The sequence below is a fragment of the Capra hircus genome, chromosome 5 (assembly GCF_001704415.2).
Source record: "Capra hircus breed San Clemente chromosome 5, ASM170441v1, whole genome shotgun sequence".
NCBI lineage: Eukaryota > Metazoa > Chordata > Mammalia > Artiodactyla > Bovidae > Capra > Capra hircus.
Window position 1 is genome coordinate 92,943,790 of NC_030812.1, and position 23,138 is coordinate 92,966,927.

The following is a 23,138-nucleotide window of genomic DNA, read 5'->3' on the forward strand; positions in this document are numbered from 1 at the left end:
TCCTTTGCAAGTTAAACAAAGCCATATAATGTGTGGTGGTAGTTTATTTGCTAAGTTGTGTCTGACTCTTGCAACCCCATGGACTGTAGCCTGCCAGGCTCCTCTGTCCTGGGGATTCTCCAGGCAAGAATACTGGAGTGGGTTGCCATTTCATTCTTCAGGGGATCTTCCCGACCCAGGGATTGAACCTGGGTCTCCTGCATTGCAGGCAGATTCTTTACCAATTGAGCTACAGGGGAAGACTAATATAATATGTAGGTATGGATGTATTGGTATTAGATATTAAATTTATACATTAGAGCCTCGAGGTCATTTCTCAATTAACTTCCCAAATTGGCTTTTGCAGCCCAGAAATTTGATTTCAGTATCACTCAAAGTTAAATATCTTGTTAATCCAAAATTATGTGACTCAGAATATATTTAGAAAGGGAAATCTGTTGCCCCCAAAATACATTTGACACTATTGACTTTTTAAGTAAACTGATGCACTGCACTTTTTCTATGTTTCAAACTTAAAACACCATGATTTTTATTATGAAATAATTGCCAAATATTTAGGCTTATCACTTAAGGTTAATTTTGAAATCTTATTTCCTCTCCTTTCTCTTCACTTTTCCCCACCCCCTCTGCAAAAAGTTTTATGTCATGTGTTGCAACATAAATATGTTAGGAAACCGTGGTTTGCAAAGATATTCTCTAAGCTATTTATGTAAAATCAGACTCTTCAGCTCTTTCTAAGCACCATGTAGGCTACTGTGGACCACACGTGCTAATGCCTCCATATTGACTGTACTGTAGCACTACTCAGATGATTTAAAAATACCTTAGTTAACAACACAGAGGCCCTGACTGCCTCTGCTCTGAATTTTTAAAGTTGAATCCTAGAGTGGAAATTGAGGTGGTTCGAGAATCCCCTAAGGTACAAGAAAGAATAAGATACAAAGCATCTTTGCATGAAATATCATTTCTGATACCTTTTACACCCGTGAAATACAGTGCTTTTAGTAGGCACTTCCACAGTCCATCAGTGGAGACTCAGGACAGATAAATTTCAAAGTCCCCTAATAGGATGAAAATCCAAGTCTTCTGACAGATGGATGCTTTTCCCACCATAAACTTCACAATTTTAGGAGCACTGGTGTACCAGGGGTATACAGAGTGATGGCTGTGAAAACCGTTGAACGGAGGATCTGGTAAAGTAGCTGGTGTGAGTTTTCTCTGAACCTTCCCTCTATCTCTGGATACTTCATCTTCTCTTTGGGGAAAATCGATCTGGGACTATTTGATCCTTGCTAAGAAGGGGTGCTCAAGACAATCATAAAATATTTACAAAGCGCTTTAAGTTTCAGGGAAGTAAAGTTCCAGTCTGTGAGCATGGGAAATGCACTAGTACCAGCAGGTGTCTTATCAGTTCACCCCAGGGTGCACACTTCACTCCTGACCTGTCTGTGTGTGAACACCTAAGGAAGTCACACATAAACACTTGGTACTTTTTAGTTCCTGGGAATGGAGCAATACATTATTAACATGTCCAAGAAGGGATCTCAGGTGTGGGAGTGAGAAGAGAAGGAGGGGGCAATGGGGAGGTGAGAAGGGGAAGGAGGGGAATGCAAGTCAAAACTGATAACACCCAGGGAACCCAAGCTGTTAACCTGCAGGGTCTGGCCCACCTCTGCCCACTCCCCCAGTGATGCCAACCTGAGACTCTCTGGCCAGGTCTTGCAAAGGATTGTGCCAAGCTCTGCTGTGGCCAGGCCTTCTCAGTGACAAGAGACAGTGGGGTGCAGAGCTGTTCCCTTGGCATCCTTCACCATTGGTCACTGATCACTTATGAAACTGATATCACCTTCCTGAAGGTTCTTAGGATAAGGGGGAGCCAGGGCGAGGGAAGGATACACAGACAGGGGGACACAGCCTTCTGAAACGCACACAGGATAGTTCAGGACAGCCCGGGCCAGGCAGCCAGTTTGTGTTTACTTTCAACTCAAAGTGTTTTACTTTGTGTATCATCACCTCTTCTTTCTCAGGAAAGTGACACAAAGTAACAGGCTTCAGGATATCATCCGTGTCCATTTTGACAGCAGTTCATGTCACAAGACACCATCATGTACTGTAATTATACAAAATGCAAAGAATAAAGTGTTGCTAGTTACATGGGTTAAAATGAAACTGACAGCCCAAAGGAACACAAAACAGAAAGAGATCTCTGTCGGAATCCAGAGGGACACTTGACAATATTAACACCCCCCCCAAAAATGTAGCCAAATCATTGTCCTAGCATGCTGTAGTTCATTGCCACAACTTCATAAATTCCCAGCTCTTTGGGGGAAAGTGCGTGTTTATAGCTTGCAAAAAAATAGTTTTTACATGTATGCAGGTCAACAGAAAAAAGAATGCAAACTCTAGGCACCAAGACTGCCCCAATAGCAATGGAGTCTAAAGAGTCAGACCTCACAGAGTCTTCTGAATCAGATTTAGTTTGTTGAAAAAGAATCTGGACAGTGATATTAGTCCAAGAGGGCCAAGGAAGAAACACTGAACCATTAACCAGGAAAAAAAAAAAGAAAAAACTAGAACAATTAAGACTTAAATATTTTTTCTACTCTACTTTGAAGATGAATGACAGCTTTTCATATTTGGAAAAGATACACGCTTGGTCCGTGAGGAGAACCCCTTTTTCTACTCCCATTTACCCTCCCCGATCCTAATCAATAGCCTGGGTTGGAGCACAGATATGATTGGTTCAACTTCCTTGAAGCAGAAGTGCTATTTCTTTATGTGTGGCCATGCCTCTTTTAACAATGAGGTATCATGTGACACTAACAATATCTGTTCCTTCTTGGGCTATGAGTTTGATCAACAGTGCAGGCAGAAAACAAGGTAATGTTCTGATAAAATCACACAGGTACAAAAATTATTGCACTTAAAAACAACAACAAAAACCTCAGCCCAACCAGCAAAGGGCCGGTGAAACTCTTCGGAAGTGTTGTGCTGCCTGCCCTCTGCAGAGCGTCTGGACCTTTCTGGTGTTTGGTCGAATTTGGTCCATTATTGAATGTCCAGAAGTGAAAGAGTCCAAAAGACACAGTAGGCTCTTTAAGGCTAAGTCTTTCCGGTGCTCATATGAGATAAATTATCTCCTTGGCCACATACTACAAAGTGGGGCTCTTTTTTAGCAAACGGCTAGTAGGGCCCCCCTAAAAAACTCTGGGAGCAAAGGGGGATGGGTACACATCATGTTCTGTCCTGTGAATGAGAGAGAGAGAGAAAGAGAGAGAGAGAGAGATGGTAAGTAGCCTGGGAGAGCAAAGCCACTCATCAACCCTGTGGCTGGAAGTGCTTCGATCACTTCCTGACTCCATCACTAGCTCTCATTACACTCAACCCCACAGCCCACGAGGATGTGGGTTTACCTGGGCATCTTTCTCTGTGTACGTCCTCCTTTCTATGGCTGTAGAATGCCTTTCCTTCTGCTTGCAAATTTGTCTCTGTCTGTCTTCCCATGGAGAAGTGGGCTACAGTCCATGAGATCTCAAAGAGTCCTTCAGTCATGTCTGAAGCGACTTAGGACACACACATGTCTTCTCTTATTTTTTATCCTTCCTGCTTCCTCGTGCTTCCTGTCTCTCTTTGTTGACGGATGTAAAGGACCAATGCTAATCCTATCGTGGTACCCACTGGTCCATATCCTTTCATGTTTCCACAAGGCACCCCTCTCCTTTCTCTCCCTGTCAGTGGTGCCCCCAATACCAATATATTCAGACACATGCCATGCTCTGTTTACCCAATTGAATCTTTTAAGATTATTTGTTACTTTAGGCACAATTATTGGCACCTCCAAAATCTGATCTATGGAGAATGTGAGAGCAAGGCATTGACTGTGGTATAATTTTTTCAGGATGTCCTCAAGTAACTGCTCATATAATAGATGAAATCAAGGCATTTCCAAACTCCGATAACCTGAGACTATTGTCAATATTGTTTTTCTTCTTTGGGAGTGTTGACTTCAGCTCATATTTCCTTTGTAACTCTTTCTATGGCACTTGTAGTCCACAAAATATTTGCATAAAGTATCTAGACAAATAGTGATGGTGGTTTAGTCGCTAAGTCATTTCCCACTCTTTTGTGACCCCATGGACTATAGCCCACCTGGCCCCTCTGTCCATGGGATTTTTCCAGGCAAGAATACTGGAGTGGGTTGCAAGTAGGGTTGGATGGTAATATCCTGATTGGATCTGCAGGCACAGATTCAATATCAGAGTAATTTAAGGTTCAGGCAGGAGGGAATAGAGCTCCAATCTTTATGAGTTGCTGAAGCTCCTGCATTGCCGTTCTCACCAACCAAGGCACACTGAAGCTCTAAGATCTGCTACTGTGTCTCTCCCTATGGCCAACTCTGTGGGGGCAGAGTCAGTGCAAATAGCTGCTGCCGCCTTTGCTTTATCCTATCATATCCTCTCTCACTGTTCTAAGACAGGGTGCCCATGACAGGGTCTTCTCTACTTACTTGCTGGGATTCTGAGCTAGGAATTGCTGACATTCTCATAGATGACGTCACTGATACAGAACTGCTGCTTCTTCTTCATCCACATCAGTTGCACACACTGATGGATAAAAATGTACTGCTCCTGGAGCAAAAGAGAAAGATGCTTTAGAGCAAGGTATCTTTATGCAACGACCTCCCTGGAGCCAGTGTTTAAGATTCTGTTCTTCAGCTGCAGGGGGCATGGGTTCAATCCCTGGTCAGGGAACTAAGATTCCACATACCATGCGGCAAGGCCAAAAATAAAAAAAGATATGTTTGTGCAAAAATATAATATTTTTAATACTATGGGAGTATTAAATACTACGATGAATGTCAAAGGAAACAATCTTCATTATTTGTAACATACAATTTCAAAACTAGAAGATCCAAGAGAATCAACTGTAAAAATATTTTGTTTAATAATAGGATTTAGATTACACTACTTAATGCCAAGGGCAATGAATATTCAATCAGTAAATCACGGGGCTTTTTCAAAAAAAATTGCACATTGCCTCATAATACCCTGAAATAAATTCCAAGAAGCTTAATAAATTAAGCCATAAAAATATAAAGGCATATATAGATTAATTCTTCTCTGATTACTTTAAGGAGGGGCTTTCTAAATTTTTTTTGGCCATGCCATACCCCATATGGGATCTTAGTTCCTGGACTAGGGATCAAAGCCACACCCCCTGCATCAGAAGCATAGATTCTTAACCACTGGCTCGCTAGGGAGGCCCCTGGGCTTTCTAAACTTTAAACAAAGAAATAAATTAGAACAAAGATGTCAAACTGTTGTATGTAAAAAGTAGAAAAAAGAATAACATAAAGGGCAAACTAGAAACTGAGAGGGAAAAATATTTTCAAGAATTATGACAAATGTCAATACCTTTATCTTTGTTTAAAATTCATCCATATCAGTAACATACACACTTAAATTGGCAAATACATAAAATATACTAACCACTAGACCAAATATTCCTGAAAGGCAGGGACTGGGTGTTTTTTATTCCTAATACCCAGCACTTTGTTTGTACTTACTAAATGTTTTTTAAGGTAAACTGAGAAAATATTAAAACATGTACAAAAAATGGCCAATAAAAAAACTGTAAACTAAAACAATTTTTTTTTTAATCTACGAAGTGAGCAAAGTTAAACAAAAAGTAGCATTCAATGATGATTTGAATTTGTTGAACCAGCCATTTTTAACCAGTTGGTGGAGGTACAATTAATAAAATGCTAATAAATGACGTGTGGATGGACAGAAGTAAGACAGTAGGAAGGAAGTGAGGGAGTATTCAGTCTTTAAAATGAGATTTATAGAGTTTTAGGCAATTTAGGATGATACACATAGCAAAATCTTCAGTGAAAAATCAGAATGTAAAATTATGATGTGTGTATAGAGCATATGAGTATAATCACGTGAACATTATACTTGACTAAGGCCAAGATGTTGTTATTGCTGTTGTTCAGTTGCTAAGCCATGTCTGACTCTTTGTGGCCCCGTGGACTGCAGCATGCCAGCCTTCCCTGTCCTTCACCATCTCCCGGAGTTTGCTCGGATTCATGTTCATCGAGTCAGTGATGCTATCTAACCATCTCATCTTCCGCCAGCCCCCTCTCCTTCTGCCTTTAATCTTTCCGAATACCAAAATGTTGACAGTAGCTATCTTTATCCCATTTCCTTTTCCCTATTTCCCAGACTTTCTAAGTAATACCATTAAAAATGATCTTTAAATAAGAACCAGTTAAAATATCCGCAGGATTTTAAGGAGTCTTTTGTTTGACAACTTCATGCAAATGATGAGGCTAAAGACTTCAGACTTCCTTGGCTTTGACTCCCATGTATTTTTTTTTTTTAAGTTGGGAGAAAATATATTCCCTTATTTCATGACAATATCACATCAGTAACTGAGCTTCCCTTTCTCACTATGACATATCCCTCCACAGTCTCCAGTGTTGAGTCAAGCACGGGGCATTGATAAGGGCAGAGAATGCCTGGTTTCTCAACCCATAATGACACAGTGGTAAAACTTTGTGTCAAATAAATAAATAAAGTACTTAGGCCACAGGAAAAGTAAACAAAAGACTATTAACAGACACATATCTGAGAGTTCAGGAGAAATCTAAGCTGCCAGTCAGGAGGCCTGGAGGCTCAAAGCAAGGCCCTACCTAGCTGACCTCCAGAGAAAGCCTGTGAGAGGAAAATGAAAGAAAACCTTTGATAAAAACAGAAGAGAGCCCAGGAGAGGTGAAGGCCATCCACACTTTATAGTTTCAAAGCACTTATCTTGATGGTATCGGTTCATCGGATGCATACTTTACAACAAACAATTCGTGAATGTCCTTTGCATTTTATAGATGAGAAATGGGAACTTTAAAAAATGTTAAAAAAATTTTTTTTAACGTTTTTTAAATGGGCTACAGTCCATGGGGTCACAAAGAGTTGGACATGACTGAAAGAGCACATAACTGGATTTATGTGTGCTGATTCGCTTCAGTTGCGTCTAACTCTTTGTGAACCCATGCACTGTAATCCACCAGGTTCCTCAGTTCATAGGATTCTCCAGGCAAGAATACTGGAGTGGGTTGCCATTCCCTCCTCCAGGGGATCTTCCCGACGCTGGGACTGAACCTGAGACTCCTAAATGTCTCCTGCATTGGCAGTTGGGTTCTTTAGCACTAGCATCACCTGGGAAGCCCCAGTGTGTTCATTTTGGAAGTACAGGAAATTTATTTAGTTATACACGCATCTATGTCTTTTATTTTAGATTCTTTTTCATATAGGTTATTACAAGATATTGAGCAGAGTTCCCTGTGCTATTCGCAGGGTTCTTGCTGGTTACCTATTTTATCTGTCTGTGTGTATCTGTTCATCGGAATGGGAGCTGTGAGAGGTGAAGTGAGTTGTGCGGTGGTCAAGCTGGGACTCAGGCCTCTCGCAGAGTCTGATCTGACCACCCTACTCTCTGCTCTCATGTAGGGACCCACATGGTACATCTGCTCAGGTGAGAAAGAGGAGGAGGGTTCATCATGATACAGCCCATGCAGCAGGCACTTGACACGTGCATCTGAGGACATGGCCAAATTAATCAGTGAATTCTGCTCTTTGTAGAGGGGTTGGGGTGATGGGCCATCAAGAGGACCTAGAAAAATCAGAAACTAGCCTGGGAGGTAACCTATACACAGCACTGTGGTTTCTGTATTTACACAGACTCAGCTGGAGAATTACTCTGGCCTCTTGAAAACCATTAGTGTCAAAGGAGCGCTTTGGGATGCTGAAGGAAAATAACTGTCGACTCAGCTCTTTTTATTTATTACCATCAGTAAACTAGGAGGCTGCAGAACTGTGGCGTGAATGAGCTCAAGGAGCTTGTTAGGAAAAATCCTAACATTCAATTTACAGGCTGAACCACAAAGAGCATAGCAATGAGGGAAAACAGAGGTAAATCAATGGACAAGATGTTCCAGACATGACTAATGACGAAGTTGACATAAACAAACAACTTGAGCTAGAGAGGATCCCAGCAAAATCCTGAGGGAACTTGAGAGTGGACTGGAACAGCTGGGAAAAATAAGTGACCCGTGGTGACCTCTGCCTCTTCTGCAGACCTTGAATTTTCCCATGTGAGTTCAGGGAAGGGGTATCATACTTTAAAAAGACCATCTTCCCTGGAGATGTCAACCTACAATACTACCATAAACAAAGCAGCAATCAAAATTTGAGGAAAGAAAGTTAGGGAGGGAATCAGACTTTTTCTCAGCTGTGCAGAAAGGCACATGGTGCAGTCCTTGTCTCATGTCCACACCTGAAGAAGGATAATGATGCTGGAAACCAGATAGAGGGTCTGCCATGTGAAGGTAGTTTTTAAAAAGGGATTAAGATCCTGTTGCTGGCAAGTTGAAAGCTAACAGGCTATAATCACAGTCTATAAAATTACAAAAGGTATAAATTAAGTCAATGAGGGCAGACAATTCATCAAATCCAAAATACTTAAAATAAGGATTGGCCCTTTGAAGCTTGGGGATTAATATACATAACAGGGAGTTTTAATCACATAGTAGGATATGGATTTATGGAAGTGAAAACCAAAAATATGGATGGACTCATAAAGCAATGTTTAATTACTAGGTAGTTGGGCTTGTCTGGGAAACCGGGACATTTTTAAACTTATGATAACAAGGTGATGTTCATGTCCCCACGGCAGTAAATTAGAAGGCAACCGGGCTGGGATATGAGTGATCTCGAGGAGGACACGAATAGATGTCTCGTTTCCTAATCATCCCTGAGGCAGCTGAACGTGAATGAGTTACTGTTTCTAAAGTGCTATGATGTTGCTATAGCTCAGAAATAAACACATTGGAATGAATGGCTGTGCAGAACCTTGGCCAGATGGGAAACGGCAAGGAAAGGGAGAAAACCAGAAGCACTGAGACAGGAGCCAGGACAGCAGGCTTTTGCGCTGCACTGACATCTAGTGGTGGTTGGAGGGAAAAGCAGAGGGAAGAGGTTAGGCAGGCTTTAATCCCTTGGGAACTGAAATCAGCGGTCAGGCCAGGTTGTATTCTATTCCGCAAGTGTTCCTCCCACACACACTCCTCGAGGAGGAGGATTATTATTGTTCGCCTGAAGCTAAGAAGTTGCGAGTACGGCTGGGTGACTAAGATTACCAAGAAGCTATTTTGCTCTGGTTTGGGGCACACACAAGTGTACACCCACGGATGCTCAGAGGCTGTGCTGCTGTGTGCGGGCACCGGGCGAGGCTGCCATTCCAGCCTGAGTGCATTTCAAAGGCTTCACGGGAGGAAAGGGCTTGGGAGAAGAGGCAGCCCCGGGAGGGGGGCAGGTAGCACTGATGGCTATTTCTGGAGATGCCTCTGTGTTGTTACAATAAGGAATCCATTCATTTAGCTCAAGGAGACTGTCTGTGTTGGTGGATGAAGGGCTGGAAATCCTTTAAATCATAAAGATTTTTATCTCATCAGAAAGCACATGCGCAACACATATTATCCTCACAAGTGAACAGAGTCACACGAAGGGCAAATTAATGACAAACTTACAGACTTGAGTCTAGCATTTTAAATAGAAATTAAATCACACCAATTCCAAAGTCTCCACTTGGTGGCATTTCCCCAGATGGCTGTTACCCTCACTGAACTCTCGGTCTGTTCAAAGAGGTTTTATTCCATTATAGATACATCCATGTGCTCTGGCTTACTGGAGGGCATAGGACACCAATAAAAGCGTAGACACTATATACCGAGTGGTTATCTGTTTCTTTTATACCTTGGAGCAGTTTGAATGTGCACAGTAAGAAACTAGGAACAGCAAATGCAAAAAAACATTTTGAGACAATGGCTTTGAAATATGGGATTGAATAGTGGGAAGTTTTTCAGTCAAGCCCCAATTTAAAAATGCCTATGATTCAGTTCCTACCTCGGTCTGTACCATAGACATCCGGTATGACCGCATTTCTGACACCAGCCCCAGGATGTCGACAAACTCATGATCCCGAATGTGCTGCAAGAGCCTGTCCAGGGCGATGAACGTTCCCGTCCGGCCGACTCCAGCACTGAAAAAGAGGTTCCGATATCACGACACTTACAGACTGCCCTTCTACACTGTTGGAAGAGGACCGGGGTGGCTCAGAGGTTAAAGCATCTGCCTGCAATGCAGGAGACCCGGGTTCGATCCCTGGGTCAGGAAGATCCCGGGGCGAAGGAAATGGCAACCCACTCCAGTATTCTTGCCTGGAGAATCCCATGAACGGAGGAACCTGGTGGGCTATAGTCCACGGGGTCGCAAAGAGTCAGACACAACTGAACAACTTCAGTTTCACTTTCACTTTCTACATTGTTGGAAACAAATAAGTGTAAAATCCACCAAAACTATACCTACCATCATTGAGAAGAGAAGACGAAATTGACGATATTTCCCAACTGATTATTTTTTTTAATAATCATATTTATTGATTTTGGCTATAAACTGGGTCTTCATTGCTGCACCGGTTTTTCTCTGGATGTGTTGGCTACTCTCTAGTTGTGGTTTGACAGCTTCTCATTGTGGTGGCTTCTTCTGTTGTGGAGCAAGGGCTCTAGGGCGCGCCAGCTTTAATAGTTGCAGTTCCCAGGCTCTAGAACCCAGGCTTAATAGTTGTGGCTCATGGTCTTACTTGCTCCTCAGCATACGGAATTTTCCTGGATCAGGGATCAAGCTCACGTCTCCTGCATTCCCACGCAGACTCTTTACCACTGAGCCACCAGGGATGCCCTTATTTTTAAAAAACTCTTTATTTTCTATTGGAGTATAGCCGATTAACAATGTTGTGATAGTTTCAGGTGCCCAGCAATGGGACTCAGCCATACATATACATGTATCCATTCTCCTCCAAACTCCCCTTCTCATTTGAGCTTCCGCATAACATTGAGCAGAGCTCCATGTGCCATACAGTAGGACCTTGTTGGCTATCTGTTTTAAATATTGCAGTGTGTACATGCCCATCCCAAACTCCCTTGTCCTCTAACTGTCCCTTGTCCGCATCCTTCCCCCTTGGCAACCATGATTTCTCTAAGTCTGTGAGTCAATTTCTGTTTTGTAAATAGTATCGTATGACATTCTTTATAGGAGGAATCTAAAAAGAAGTGATACAAGTGAACTTATTTACCTCCCTGATGTTTATATGCAGTCCTGGTTGGTGTGTCTCCTAATATTATAGTTTTATCGCTGCTCCCTCCCTTAGACTGCTGTGGGTCTGCCTTGGCCACCCCTGGCCCTCCTGCCCCTGGGCTCTCTCTTCCTTAGGAAAGTGAGGATTCATATGGAACCTGATGGAACCAGCAGGAACCAGGCAAGAACCAGCCCTCAAGGAGATGATCTTGTTGTTGTTTAGTCGCTAAGTCGTGTCCAACTCTTTTGCAACCCCATGGACTGTAGCCCGCCAGGCTCCTCTGTCCATGGGATTTCCCAAATAAGGGTACTGAAGTGGGTGGTTGTTTCTTCCTCCAGAACATCTTCCCGACCCAGGTATTGAACCCATGTGTCCTGGTTTGGCAGGTGGGTTCTTTACCACTGAGCCAGCAGGGAAGCCCAAGAAGCTGATACATGTAAACAATTCCAGCCTTCTGAGGAGCCTCAGAGTTAAACCCTCCTGTCCAACTTTAAAGTGGAGCTGAGATGCCACACTCTAGCTCTAGCGCGGGGGCCATCCAGCCCTAGGTCAAGTTCACTATCTCAGACCTTCCTGAGGGCGTGTCTGTCCTGCTAGTGGGTGCTGGTTTGCTTCAGGCACCCAGGGATCTTTGAGGTAATTGCCTCAAAATCAGCTTTAATATTTGGATCCGGTATCTTTCAGTCCCCAAGTCCCAGGACTCTGAGTATAGAGGGAAGTGGAGTGATTCAGGCGAACCAGTTCATCACCACAGTCCCCAGTGTCACAGAAAAACTCAGCTCTCCTTTCTTCCAATCACTCATGGGATGAAGTGCCAGCTGACTCTGAACTCTGAATTATGAGGAAATACGAGAAAAAGAAAGGGCTTCTCTGGTGGCTCAGATGGTAAAGAATCCACCTGCTAAGGCAGGAGATGCAGCTTTGATCCTTGGGTCAGGAGGATCCCCCTGGAGAAGGAAACGGCAACCCACTCTAGTATTCTTGCCGGGAAAGTCCATGGATAGAGGAGCCTGGCGGGCTATAGTCCATGGGGGTCGCAAAGAGCTGGACATGACTCACAACATATGTACATGCACACAGGAGAAAAGGGAATGAAAAGCAATCAAAAGCAATCTGCTTGTGAGATTTGCTGGGAGAGAAATCCAACATGTAAAACCACAAATTCAGAGCCCTGATTTGCTTTTTCTACCAGGCAACTCTTCCTTCTTATCTTCTCACGTAGAATGTTTCTGGGCCTGGGTGAACACTCATGAAGCCACATCCAGAACTGTACCTGCTCCCTGCGTGCAAGGAGGCCACGTGTTTGACAAGGCTTGAACAGCTTTATTTTCCGCTCTTGGAAGGAAGCATGTTGAGACTAGATAACCTCATTCTGTGAAGCAAAGCTTTTTGGCCTGGGAATGACTGACAGCAAGTACAGCCTCCCTAGTCAGAAACTTGGTAGCTTATGGGGCATTTTTCTTTCCAGGGAGACACATACTACCACTACCACCCCCCAACCCCCACCCCTCCACCTGACACACACACACACACACACACACACACACACACACACACACACACACTTAGTCATTCTAGCTCACAAAGCAAAAAGTGCTAGATCCAGGCTTCAGTTCAGTTCGGTTCAGTTCAGTCGCTCAGTCGTGTACGACTCTTTGCGACCCCATGAATCGCAGCACGCCAGGTCTCCCTGTCCATCACCATCCCCCGGAGTTCACTCAGACTCATGTCCATCAAGTCCGTGATGCCATCCAGCCATCTCATCCTTGGTCGTCCCCTTCTCCTCCTGCCCCCAATCCCTCCCAGCATCAGAGTCTTTTCCAATGAGTCAACTCTTCACATGAGGTGGCCAAAGTACTGGAGTCTCAGCTTTAGCATAATTCCTTCCAAAGAAATCCCAGGGTTGACCTCCTTCAGAATGGACTGGTTGGATCTCCTTGCAGTCCAAGGAATTCTCAAGAGTCTTCTCCAACACCACAGTTCAAAAGCATCAATTCTTCGGCACTCAGCTTTCTTCACAGTCCAACTCTCACATCCATACATGACCACTGGAAAAACCATAGCCTTGACTAGACGGACCTTTGTTGGCAAAGTAATGTCTCTGCTTTTGAATATGCTATCTAGGTTGGTCATAACTTTTCTTCCAAGGAGTAAGTGTCTTTTAATTTCATGGCTGCAGTCACCATCTGCAGTGATTTTGGAGCCCAAAAAATAAAGTCTGACACTGTTTCCACTGTTTCCCCATCTATTTCCCATGAAGTGATGGGACCGGATGCCATGATCTTCGTTTTCTGAATGTTGAGCTTTAAGCCAACTTTTCTGCTCTCCTCTTTCACTTTCATCAAGTGGCTTTTTAGCTCCTCTTCACTTTCTGCCATAAGGGTGGTGTCATCTGCATATCTGAGGACTGGAATGCAAAAGTAGGAAGTCAAGAAACACCTGGAGTAACAGGCAAATTTGGCCTTGGAATGCGGAATGAAGCAGGGCAAAGACTAATAGAGTTTTGCCAAGAAAATGCACTGGGCATAGCAAACATCCTCTTCCAAAAACACCAGAGAAGACTCTAGACATGGACATCACCAGATGGTCAACACCAAAATCAAACTGATTATATTCTTTGCAGCCAAAGATGGAGAAGCTCTATACAGTCAACAAAAACAAGACCGGGAGCTGACTGTGGCTCAGATCATGAACTCCTTATTACCAAATTCAGACTCAAATTGAAGAAAGTAGGGAAAATCGCTACAGAAATGGTCTGGACCTAACAGAAGCAGAAGATATTAAGAAGAGGTGGCAAGAATACACAGAAGAACTGTACAAAAAAGATCTTCATGACCCAGATAATCACGATGGTGTGATCACTAATCTAGAGCCAGACATCTTGGAATGTGAAGTCAAGTGGGCCTTAGAAAGCATCACTATGAACAAAGCTAGTGGAGGTGACGGAATTCTAGTTAAGCTGTTTCAAATCCTGAAAGATGATGCTATGAAAGTGCTGCACTCAATATGCCAGCAAATTTGGAAAACTCAGCAGTGGCCACAGGACTGGAAAAGGTCAGTTTTCATTCCAATCCCTAAGAAAGGGAATGCCAAAGAATGCTCAAACTGCCACACAATTGCACTCATCTCACACGCTAGTAAAGTAATGCTCAAAATTCTCCAAGCCAGGCTTCAGCAATACGTGAACCGTGAACTCCCTGATGTTCAAGCTGGTTTTAGAAAAGGCAGAGGAACCAGAGATCAAATTGCCAACATCCGCTGGATCATGGAAAAAGCAAGAGAGTTCCAGAAAAACATCTATTTCTGCTTTCTTGACTATGCCAAAGCCCTTGACTGTGTGGATCACAATAAACTGCGGAAAATTCTGAAAGAGAGGGGAATACCAGACCACCTAACCTGCCTCTTGAGAAATCTGTATGCAGGTCAGGAAGCAACAGTTAGAACTGGACATGGAACAACAGAGGGGTTCCAGATAGGAAAAGGAGTACATCAAGGTTGTATACTGTCACCCTGCTTATTTAACTTATATGCAGAGTACATCATGAGAAACGCTGGGCTGGAAGAAACAGAAGCTGGAATCAATATTGCCAGGAGAAATATCAATAACCTCAGATATGCAGATGACACCACCCTTATGGCAGATCCAGGCTTATTGGCTACCAATGCCTCCTCTGACATCTTTGTCTCATTGCTACCTCTGATAAACAATGTTGTTGTTTTTTTTTAGTTGCTAAGTTGTATATGCCTCTTTTGTGACCCCATAAACTACAGCCTACTGGGCTCCTGCGTCCGTGGAATTTTCCAGGCAAGAATACTGGAGTGGGTTGCCATTTCCTTCCCCAGGGGCTCTTTCCAACTCAGGGATCAAATTTGCGTCTCCTGCATTGGCAGGTGTGTTCTTTACTTCTGAGCCATCTGAGAAGCCCTAAGATAGCCATATTATATGTAAATCATGTATTTAGTAAGACTTCATTCATCATAATTTTTAAATGTTTTACAATTATTTTTTTAACTGAAGGATAATTGCAATATTGTGATGTTTTTTGCCATACACCAACACGAGCTAGCCACAGATATACACGTGTCTCCCCCATCTTGAATGTCCCTCCCACCTCCCTCTCCACCATTTAAATTTTTAAAGATTATAACTCCGTTATAACCAGTTAATTCAATCTGATCAGAGATTTACAGAATGATGGGCAATTCCCTCCATGATTTCTAACAGCCAGCACCTTTGAGGAGGTTACCTGCAGTGCACGATCATGGGGCCTTTGCTCTTCATAGCCTGCTGTCGGACCTTGTGTACAAACTGCAGGATGCTTTCTGCAGCATTGGCTGTGGGCACCCCGTGATCGGGCCACGCAGTGTAGTTAAAATGCATCACATCCTGCATCTCGTCAGCCTTTGGGAGGAAAACAAGCATTAATCTCTCAGTCCACAGTCAGGATGGCTCAGGCCTCCACGGCAGCTCTTGAGTGATGGGAAGGCTGCATTCCACTCCCGGTCAGCACACCTCCCTTTCTAGCTCTCAGCAATGTGTCCGGCTCAAAGCAGGCCCTGAGAAAAACAAATACTAACTGTATAAAGCTTCAAACAGTAGGATAAACAGGCTAATCCATGCCTGGGTCATGATAGCTTAAGCAAATCAGGGTTTGCATCCTCGTTCTGCCATTCAGCATTCAGAAGTTACATCAGTTCTGGGCAATGAATTAAACACTGGAAGATGCGGTTGGTGGCCAGCTTGGGTCTGCTTGGCCGGTGATCTATTTTGTCTCCCTGGTGCTGCTAGAAGCATCTGGCTGCAGCCCCATCCCTCACAGCTGTCTCCCACTAAAGGGAGCTGCCTGCTGGAAAGTGCCTAAGAGATCAGGTTCCCAGGCTGAGGGCAGACCACAGTGATTGAGTGATGGATGTTGTTATTATTCAGTCACTAAGTTTGACTCTTTGCAACCCCATGGACCACAGCACGCCAGGCTCTCCAGTTCTTCACTCTCTCCTGGAGTTTGCTCAAACTCATGTCCATGGAGTCAATGATACTATGTAACCATCTCATCCTCTGCCACCCCCTTTCCCTTTTGTGATTGATAAGTAAGTAATTGAGTAAGTGTTAGTTGCTGAGCCGTGCCCAACTCTTTGTGACCCTGTGGTCTGCAGTCCACCAGGCTCCTCTGTCCATCAGATTTTCCAGGCAAAGATACTGGAGTGGGTCACCATTTCCTTCTCCAGGGGATCTTCCCAACCCAGGGATCAAACCCGGGTCTCCTGCACTGCAGGCCAATTCTTTATCGACTGAGCCACCAGGGAAGCCCCTTTGTGATGGATGCTGCTGCTGCTGAGTCACTTCAGTCATGTCCAACTCTGTGCGACCCCATAGACGGCAACTCACCAGACTCCCCCGTCCCTGGGATTCTCCAGGCAAGAACACTGGCGTGGGTTGCCATTTCCTTCTCCAATGCATGAAGGTGAAAAGTGAAGTGAAGTCACTCAGTCGTGTCCGACTCTTAGCGACCCCATGGACTGCAGCCTATCAGGCTCCTCCACCAGGGAGCAAAATGTCAGGCTAAGACAACTCTCTTGTCTTCTCCTGCTTCCCTCACCCAATACGACACTTTCAAAAAACCCTATGTATGACAATCCCTGTCTTGGGTTCTGATACTAGGGGACCTAACACAAGATGCACTCACTGAACACCAGTGTTCTCTTACTTGAAGAGGGTCTCATAATACTTTTAACAAGGGTTGTTGTGAGAATTAAGTGTGAACATGTCTGTGAAGGGTGGTTTCTGTTAGATAGCCTCATCACTACTGCTATGTAATTGCTACCACTTGTTCTCATCCAGCTCAGTGCATATCTTTTCTTAAAATTGTTATTATTTTCAAACATTCTCCTTTTATTTATTTATCTTTTTGGCCGAGTTGGGCAGCATGCAGGACCTTAGTCCCCCGGCAAGGTATAGAAGCTGTGCCCCCGCAGTAGAAGCACAGAGTCTTAACCTGCTGGACCACCAGGGAAGTCCGCAGCACGGCGCGTTTCAGTGAGTGGTTCTGGGAATCACCAAAAAATGGATATTTTCTATATTTTCCTATTCATATGAGCCCATATACAAACATATTATTATTCTCTCTGACCTGAGTAAATAACAACTAGGATATATGTCCTTCAAGAATTACTTGCTTTAGCCCCCTACTACCTTATAAGCATACAGTTTTATTCTGCTCTTGTTATCAACTACCAGAAATATTCCAAATCCAAGCCTCACAAAAATCCAATGCATCCTTCATCTCCCAAACTTGCTAAGACTCTTGAATCCATTCAGGAGATGGAATATTATATTATAATTTGGAAGAATTTGTCTGGATATAAAGTTTAGGTTTTCAGGTATTAAAGAGAAATGCATTTCAAAGAGTCTGTGGTCTTGGGTGAGGTAAAATTACAAAAATAAATAGGAATAAATAAAATATAATATTTTGTGTGTGTATGTATATATATATATATATATATATATATATATATATATATATATCAGCACTTCAACTAGACCCACTGTCTCTTTGGCCTAAGGCCATACATCCCCAGCCACATTCAATGCCTCCCTCTCTGCACAGGTTGAAGGACTTTGTCTTGGATACACGAAGCATGAAATCTGCAAAGACGCTGGCCAGCTTCACCGCTGTCTTCAGGAAGTACGGCAAGAAAGTAACTCAAGCAGAATAAATTGTGCAGAATGAATGAATTACTCAACACCAGGAGGATTTAAGGATATTTCATCACCACATATCTGTGGTTGCCCAGAAAAGTTCAAGCAAATGCTTTTTTCAAATGAGGATCGTAGACTGAGCACAAGACTTGTACACGGTGGGCTATGCATGCACATATATAAATATATACAATCTTATATCTGTAGTTTTATGTATATAGAATATATATAAAGTCTCCTCTGGTTGATCTGACAAGGTATCCAGCTAAAATATGCAAGTGGTTCAAAACTAGGAATTCTTTAAACTGTCGTCTGTCTCTCTGTAGCTGCAAGGCAGAGATCTTTGCATCAGATGGCTGATTCCTGTTAGCTGAATAGCAAGGCACATGTGAATGGGAACAAACCAGTTTTTGCTGGTTTTTAGTTTCCAATTATTATTCAGTTCATGCCAAGTTTCAAGTACTGGAAAGTGATAAATTGTGTGTTACAGTCATTTTCCTCCTTTCTTACTAAATGAGAAAACCTTACTGGTTACATCTTAGCCATTCCAAAATGTCTCTGATTTTCTCATTTAGGTAATTTTATCTGGTTTTACTCTGAAAGATTCCATATGGAAATATGGAGGAGATAAAGAAGTGTATAAGCCAAAAATGTAAAAAAGTAAAAAAAGTCTATTCATCAGCAATAGCATGACAGTCTTCAGTTTAGTATTCATTGCAGGAGCTTAAAACTTCGATTCTGTATATTTATGGCCCAAAGGGGGCACTCTGGGACCAGATGCTTGTGACTATAAAAATATTTCCAGAAAACTCTGCCATTAAATATTTTATTCGTCTGCTTCAAGCCCTTCACACGTTTGTCATTGAAAGGTCATCATTTAAGATCAAGGACAAGAAGTGTAGTATGAATCATACCATAATTGATGTCACTCTTCCCTGTCAAGGGAACATACCTTATGTTTACTTTGCAGTTTTTTTCTCCTATATGCAAAACCTAGAGAAAGATTTATTCTATTCAAATCTATTCTATATTTGTCTAGCACTGCTTTCTGGTTGACATAACCAAGACAGAAAGCAGAGTTCAAATAAAATTCCTATTGTTAAATATTTCTCTGATGGTTAAATCTGTTGATGTTTTCTTAATACTCCCTTAGTTTTGAAAACATCCATTCACTGATTTTTTTTTTTTTACATTTCACAAGATTATTAAGTGGCTAACTGTTTGGATTAAAAGGATTATTATTTTTTAAGATTTTTTTGATGTGGACAATTTTTAAAATCTTCATTGAATTTGCTACAATATTGCTTCTGTTTTATGCTTTGTTTTTTTTTGGCCAGGAAGCATGTGGAATCTTAATTCCCTGACCAAGGATGAAACAAACACCCCTGCCATTGGATGGTAAAGTCCTAACCACTATATCACCAGGGAAGTCCCTACAAGGATTGTCAAAACAGGATACTTGTATATGAAGCTCATGGCACATGGAGGAGGCAGACAGGAAATCACAGAATTGTGACCACTTATAGTGCACTGGAGTGAAACACATGGGATTAGAGCAGGGGAGGGAAGGGAGAAGGGTCTCTTGAGACTAGGGAAGGCTTGATAAAGAGATGACATTTGAGCTGACTCTCTGAGTAGGGATGTTCTTAGAGAACGGGAGGAGATGAGCATTTCAAAGAGATGGAACAGCATGGAGCAGTTACACTGGGATCTGCCTACATTCTTAATGCAGCTAAAGCCATTGTTAACTGCTAGCGGTTAAGAAGTGATTTGTTTCTTGTAAATATCAATAAATGGTGAGTTCTTGAGGGCTTATGTTATATTGAAACAAACAATCATTGTTTCCATTGTCTATATTAAATGGTCAGCAAGCATTTCCTGCAAAGGGCAGACAGATATTTTGGATTCTGTGGATCATACAGTCTCTGCTGCAACTATTCAAGCCTGATGTAGGACAGAAATAGTCATAGAAAGTCAGTAAACAAGTTTGTGGCTATGTTTCAATAAAATGTTACTTATGGACATTGGTATTTTAATTATATAATTTCCATATATTATTTGTTGTGAAATAGTATTCTTCCTTTAATTTTTTCCAACTTTTAAAAGGCAAAACTCATTCTTAGCGCAAAGGCTTCACAAAGCAGCCTCTTTTTGTTCATCCCCTGACCCGTACTGTGAGGAAGGGTTGTTTCTAAGCAGAGAAGTGAGTTTTAATGAGGCATTTCCTATTGTTTGTCTTCAACAGAGAGCACACTCCACTGGAGAACACAGTACTAGTAAAACTTCCCTCCTATTTTTAGGACTGCTGTCTGTGAAGGATCCATAAAGAAGGAACCAGAGCGACTGTGACTGATGTCAGCACCTAGCCTGGTGCACCAACATTCAGCTTGAGCTCAAAAGTCTGCCTTCAGGAAAAATAGACTTTTCTGACATCCTAACCACCAGGAATCAACAGCATTTCAAAAGAGCCATGAAACTATGATTAATAAGGTCCAGAAGTACCTTTGAAATAATAAAAACCAAACTACAACAAAATAAGAAACAAAGCCAAACAAAACCTAAACCACTACTTCTAAAATTACAATTGAATTTATAATGTAAGTATATCCTTATTTTGCATATCCTCCTTATACTCATACATAGTCAGTATAAGTAGTGGCAACACTTCTTTCCTTAGTCATGCTGGTGAGCCATGGGTCACCGTGTCTTCTATTGCCTGGGTGAATCTGAGACCGAACAGTGCAGCCTTCTGATTCCATGTCCTCTGGCTGTCTGCACCAGGCGTTTTATCCACATCACCCTCCAGGAGATGGGAAACAAGCACACTGTATGTGGCATTTTTCTCTTGGAGGAAGCAGTGTCGCCAAGTCTAAAGCACTCACAGTCTCCCATGAAGGAGAATGGGCTTCCTGAGCCTGGGGATTCCCTCAGCGTGGGGATGGCCCCTGAAGCCCTGCTCTGTGACTTACGTAGTTGATCCGGAAATGTCTACAAGCCCAGTCATCCTGCTCTTCCTCCGACATCATCTCCACCGTGATGTCACCATAAGCTATGGGCTCTTCTGTGAATGGCCAGTAATGATCACATTTCACCTGAGGGGGCAATAGCATAACCTTTTAAGACCAGCAGGCTGGGGAAGAAACAGTCAGTGATCATTTAGAGAAAGCAAATGACTCGCCTCTGAAGAATCGTATAGGATTACTGTGAGGATAAAGAATGAAGCAAGGGGAACATACACTTATGTAATGTTTTCTCCTTTTTTTTTCCATCAAAGGGGCCATCATAGTAACTAACTGCATAAACCTATATGATTTTAAATATTTTTCTTGGGAAGCCTATAAAATTACACCCACACCTTTTAAAAAATTTTAAGTGGAGGATAATTGCTTTAGAATATGGTATTTGGCTTCAGCCATAAAGCAACGTGAATCAGTCACAGGTACACATATGTCCCCTCCCTTCTAAGCTTCCCTTCCCCCCCCACAGTGAGCACATTCCCTGGCAGTGGCTGGTGCAGGTTTTACTGCTAAGTGAGACTGAATTCTTTATTTTCAAAGGATTGAAAGTACTTACCCTCCTCTTCTCATTACATTGAGTGAGCATGACAATAATCTGGGACTTCTGTTGCAGGACCATCTTCCAAAAGTCATTCCTGGTTTCAGGCAGTGGCCCCTGTGTGGCAATGTACTCCTGGGGTGAATTGTACCCCTGGAAGACAGACAAAGTTGTCTCTTAAGGAGCTAAAGTGAAACTCACTCGGTCATGTCCAACTCTTTGCAACCTCAAGGACTGTAGCCCACCAGGCTCCTCTGCTTGTGGAATTCTCTGGGCAAGAATACTGGAGTGGGTAGCCATTCCCTTCTCCAGAGGATCTTCCTGACCCAGGGATCAAACCCAGGTCTCTTGCATTGCAGGCAGATTCTTTACCATCTGAGACACCAGGAAAGCCTTAAATCAACACCAGTTGCTGTTCCACACAAATGAGAAGCAACTGAGAATTTACTGGGGATAAACTTGGTGAGGGATCATGCACCTATATTATATTTTCTCCTCTTTTTTTCTGTTAAAGAGATAGTCATAGTAGCTAACTGCACAAATCCGTGTGATTTTAAACATTTTTCTTGGGAAGTTACAAAATCATACCCACACCTTTCTACAGTAACAACCATGTGTCTATACAGACACATTTTAAAAGCACAGGTTGGCGCTGACACTGAAATTTAAGCATAGGAAAGTAGATCTTTAGTATAATTATCTACTTTCACTTTCACTAGTCATTTTCAAAGATATTTGAATATTATTATTCTCTGGGCTCCCCCTCTCCCCACTATTCCTTATTCTAAAATGGAATAATGGAAACTGTTCTTTATAGTTGAAGTGCTTGGTGAAGAATGACTCTCTATTGAACTGTTCGACTCATCTCTGTAGCTGTAATAGTCTTCCTCTGGCTGGGGTAGAATTTGGATGCCTGGTTTTGTTTGTTTGTTTGTTTTTGGAGGCCTGATTTGATAATTTTTAATTTTTTTTTTCACTTACAGGAATGTAATTAGCATTGATGTAGTCTGCACCTTCCTCTTCATTCATGGAGATCAATCTCACTCGGCTAAAGTCATCTGTAAAGAAGAAGGAGAAAAATATTAAACGTCACAGCAGAAAGGTGCAGTTACTATGAAGAATAGTATGGAGGGTCCTTAAAAGCTAAACATAGAGTAACTATACGATCCAGCAATCCCATCCTGGGCATATACCTGGAAAAGATGAAACGTTTAATTTGAAAAGATGCTTGTACCCTAATGTTCAGTGCAGCACTAACAGTAGCCAAGACATGGAGACAACCTCAGTGGCTATCAACAGACGGATGTAGAAAGAAGCTGTGGCGAACATACACAATGAAATGTCACTCAGATTAAAAAAAGAATGAAATGATTCCATTTGCAGCAACTTAGATGGACGAGAGACGACTGTACTGAATGAAGTAAGTCAGACAAAAATAGACAAATATCATAGATCACTTCTATGTAGAATCTAAAAGAAAAGATGCCTATGAACTTATTTATAACACAGAAATGGACTCAGAGATATAGAAAATAAGTTTATGGCTACCAAAGGGGAAATGAGTCGGGCGGGGGGGATGGGGGATAAATGAGGAGCTTGGGATTAACAGATAAAAAACAAAAGAGAAAAAAAGAAGAACATTCAGAGTGTAATGAAGACTTGTCAAGACAATTCTGTACTCAATATCTGTACC

The 23,138-nt window shown here is 42.4% G+C and overlaps 1 protein-coding gene across 1 annotated transcript in view; it reads right to left on the minus strand.

Moving 5' to 3' along the window:
* PTPRO (protein tyrosine phosphatase, receptor type O) overlaps nt 283-23,138 on the minus strand; it is a 270,106-nt gene continuing 247,250 nt past the window's right edge. The window contains exons 21-27 of the mRNA XM_018048437.1: nt 22,427-22,503; nt 21,464-21,598; nt 20,860-20,982; nt 15,441-15,595; nt 9,963-10,098; nt 4,508-4,628; nt 283-2,110 (exon numbers count right to left, since the gene is read on the minus strand). Of these exons, the coding sequence (XP_017903926.1) occupies nt 4,524-4,628; nt 9,963-10,098; nt 15,441-15,595; nt 20,860-20,982; nt 21,464-21,598; nt 22,427-22,503 (731 nt within the window). The 3' untranslated portion in view covers nt 283-2,110; nt 4,508-4,523. The remainder of the gene's footprint in view (nt 2,111-4,507; nt 4,629-9,962; nt 10,099-15,440; nt 15,596-20,859; nt 20,983-21,463; nt 21,599-22,426; nt 22,504-23,138) is intronic.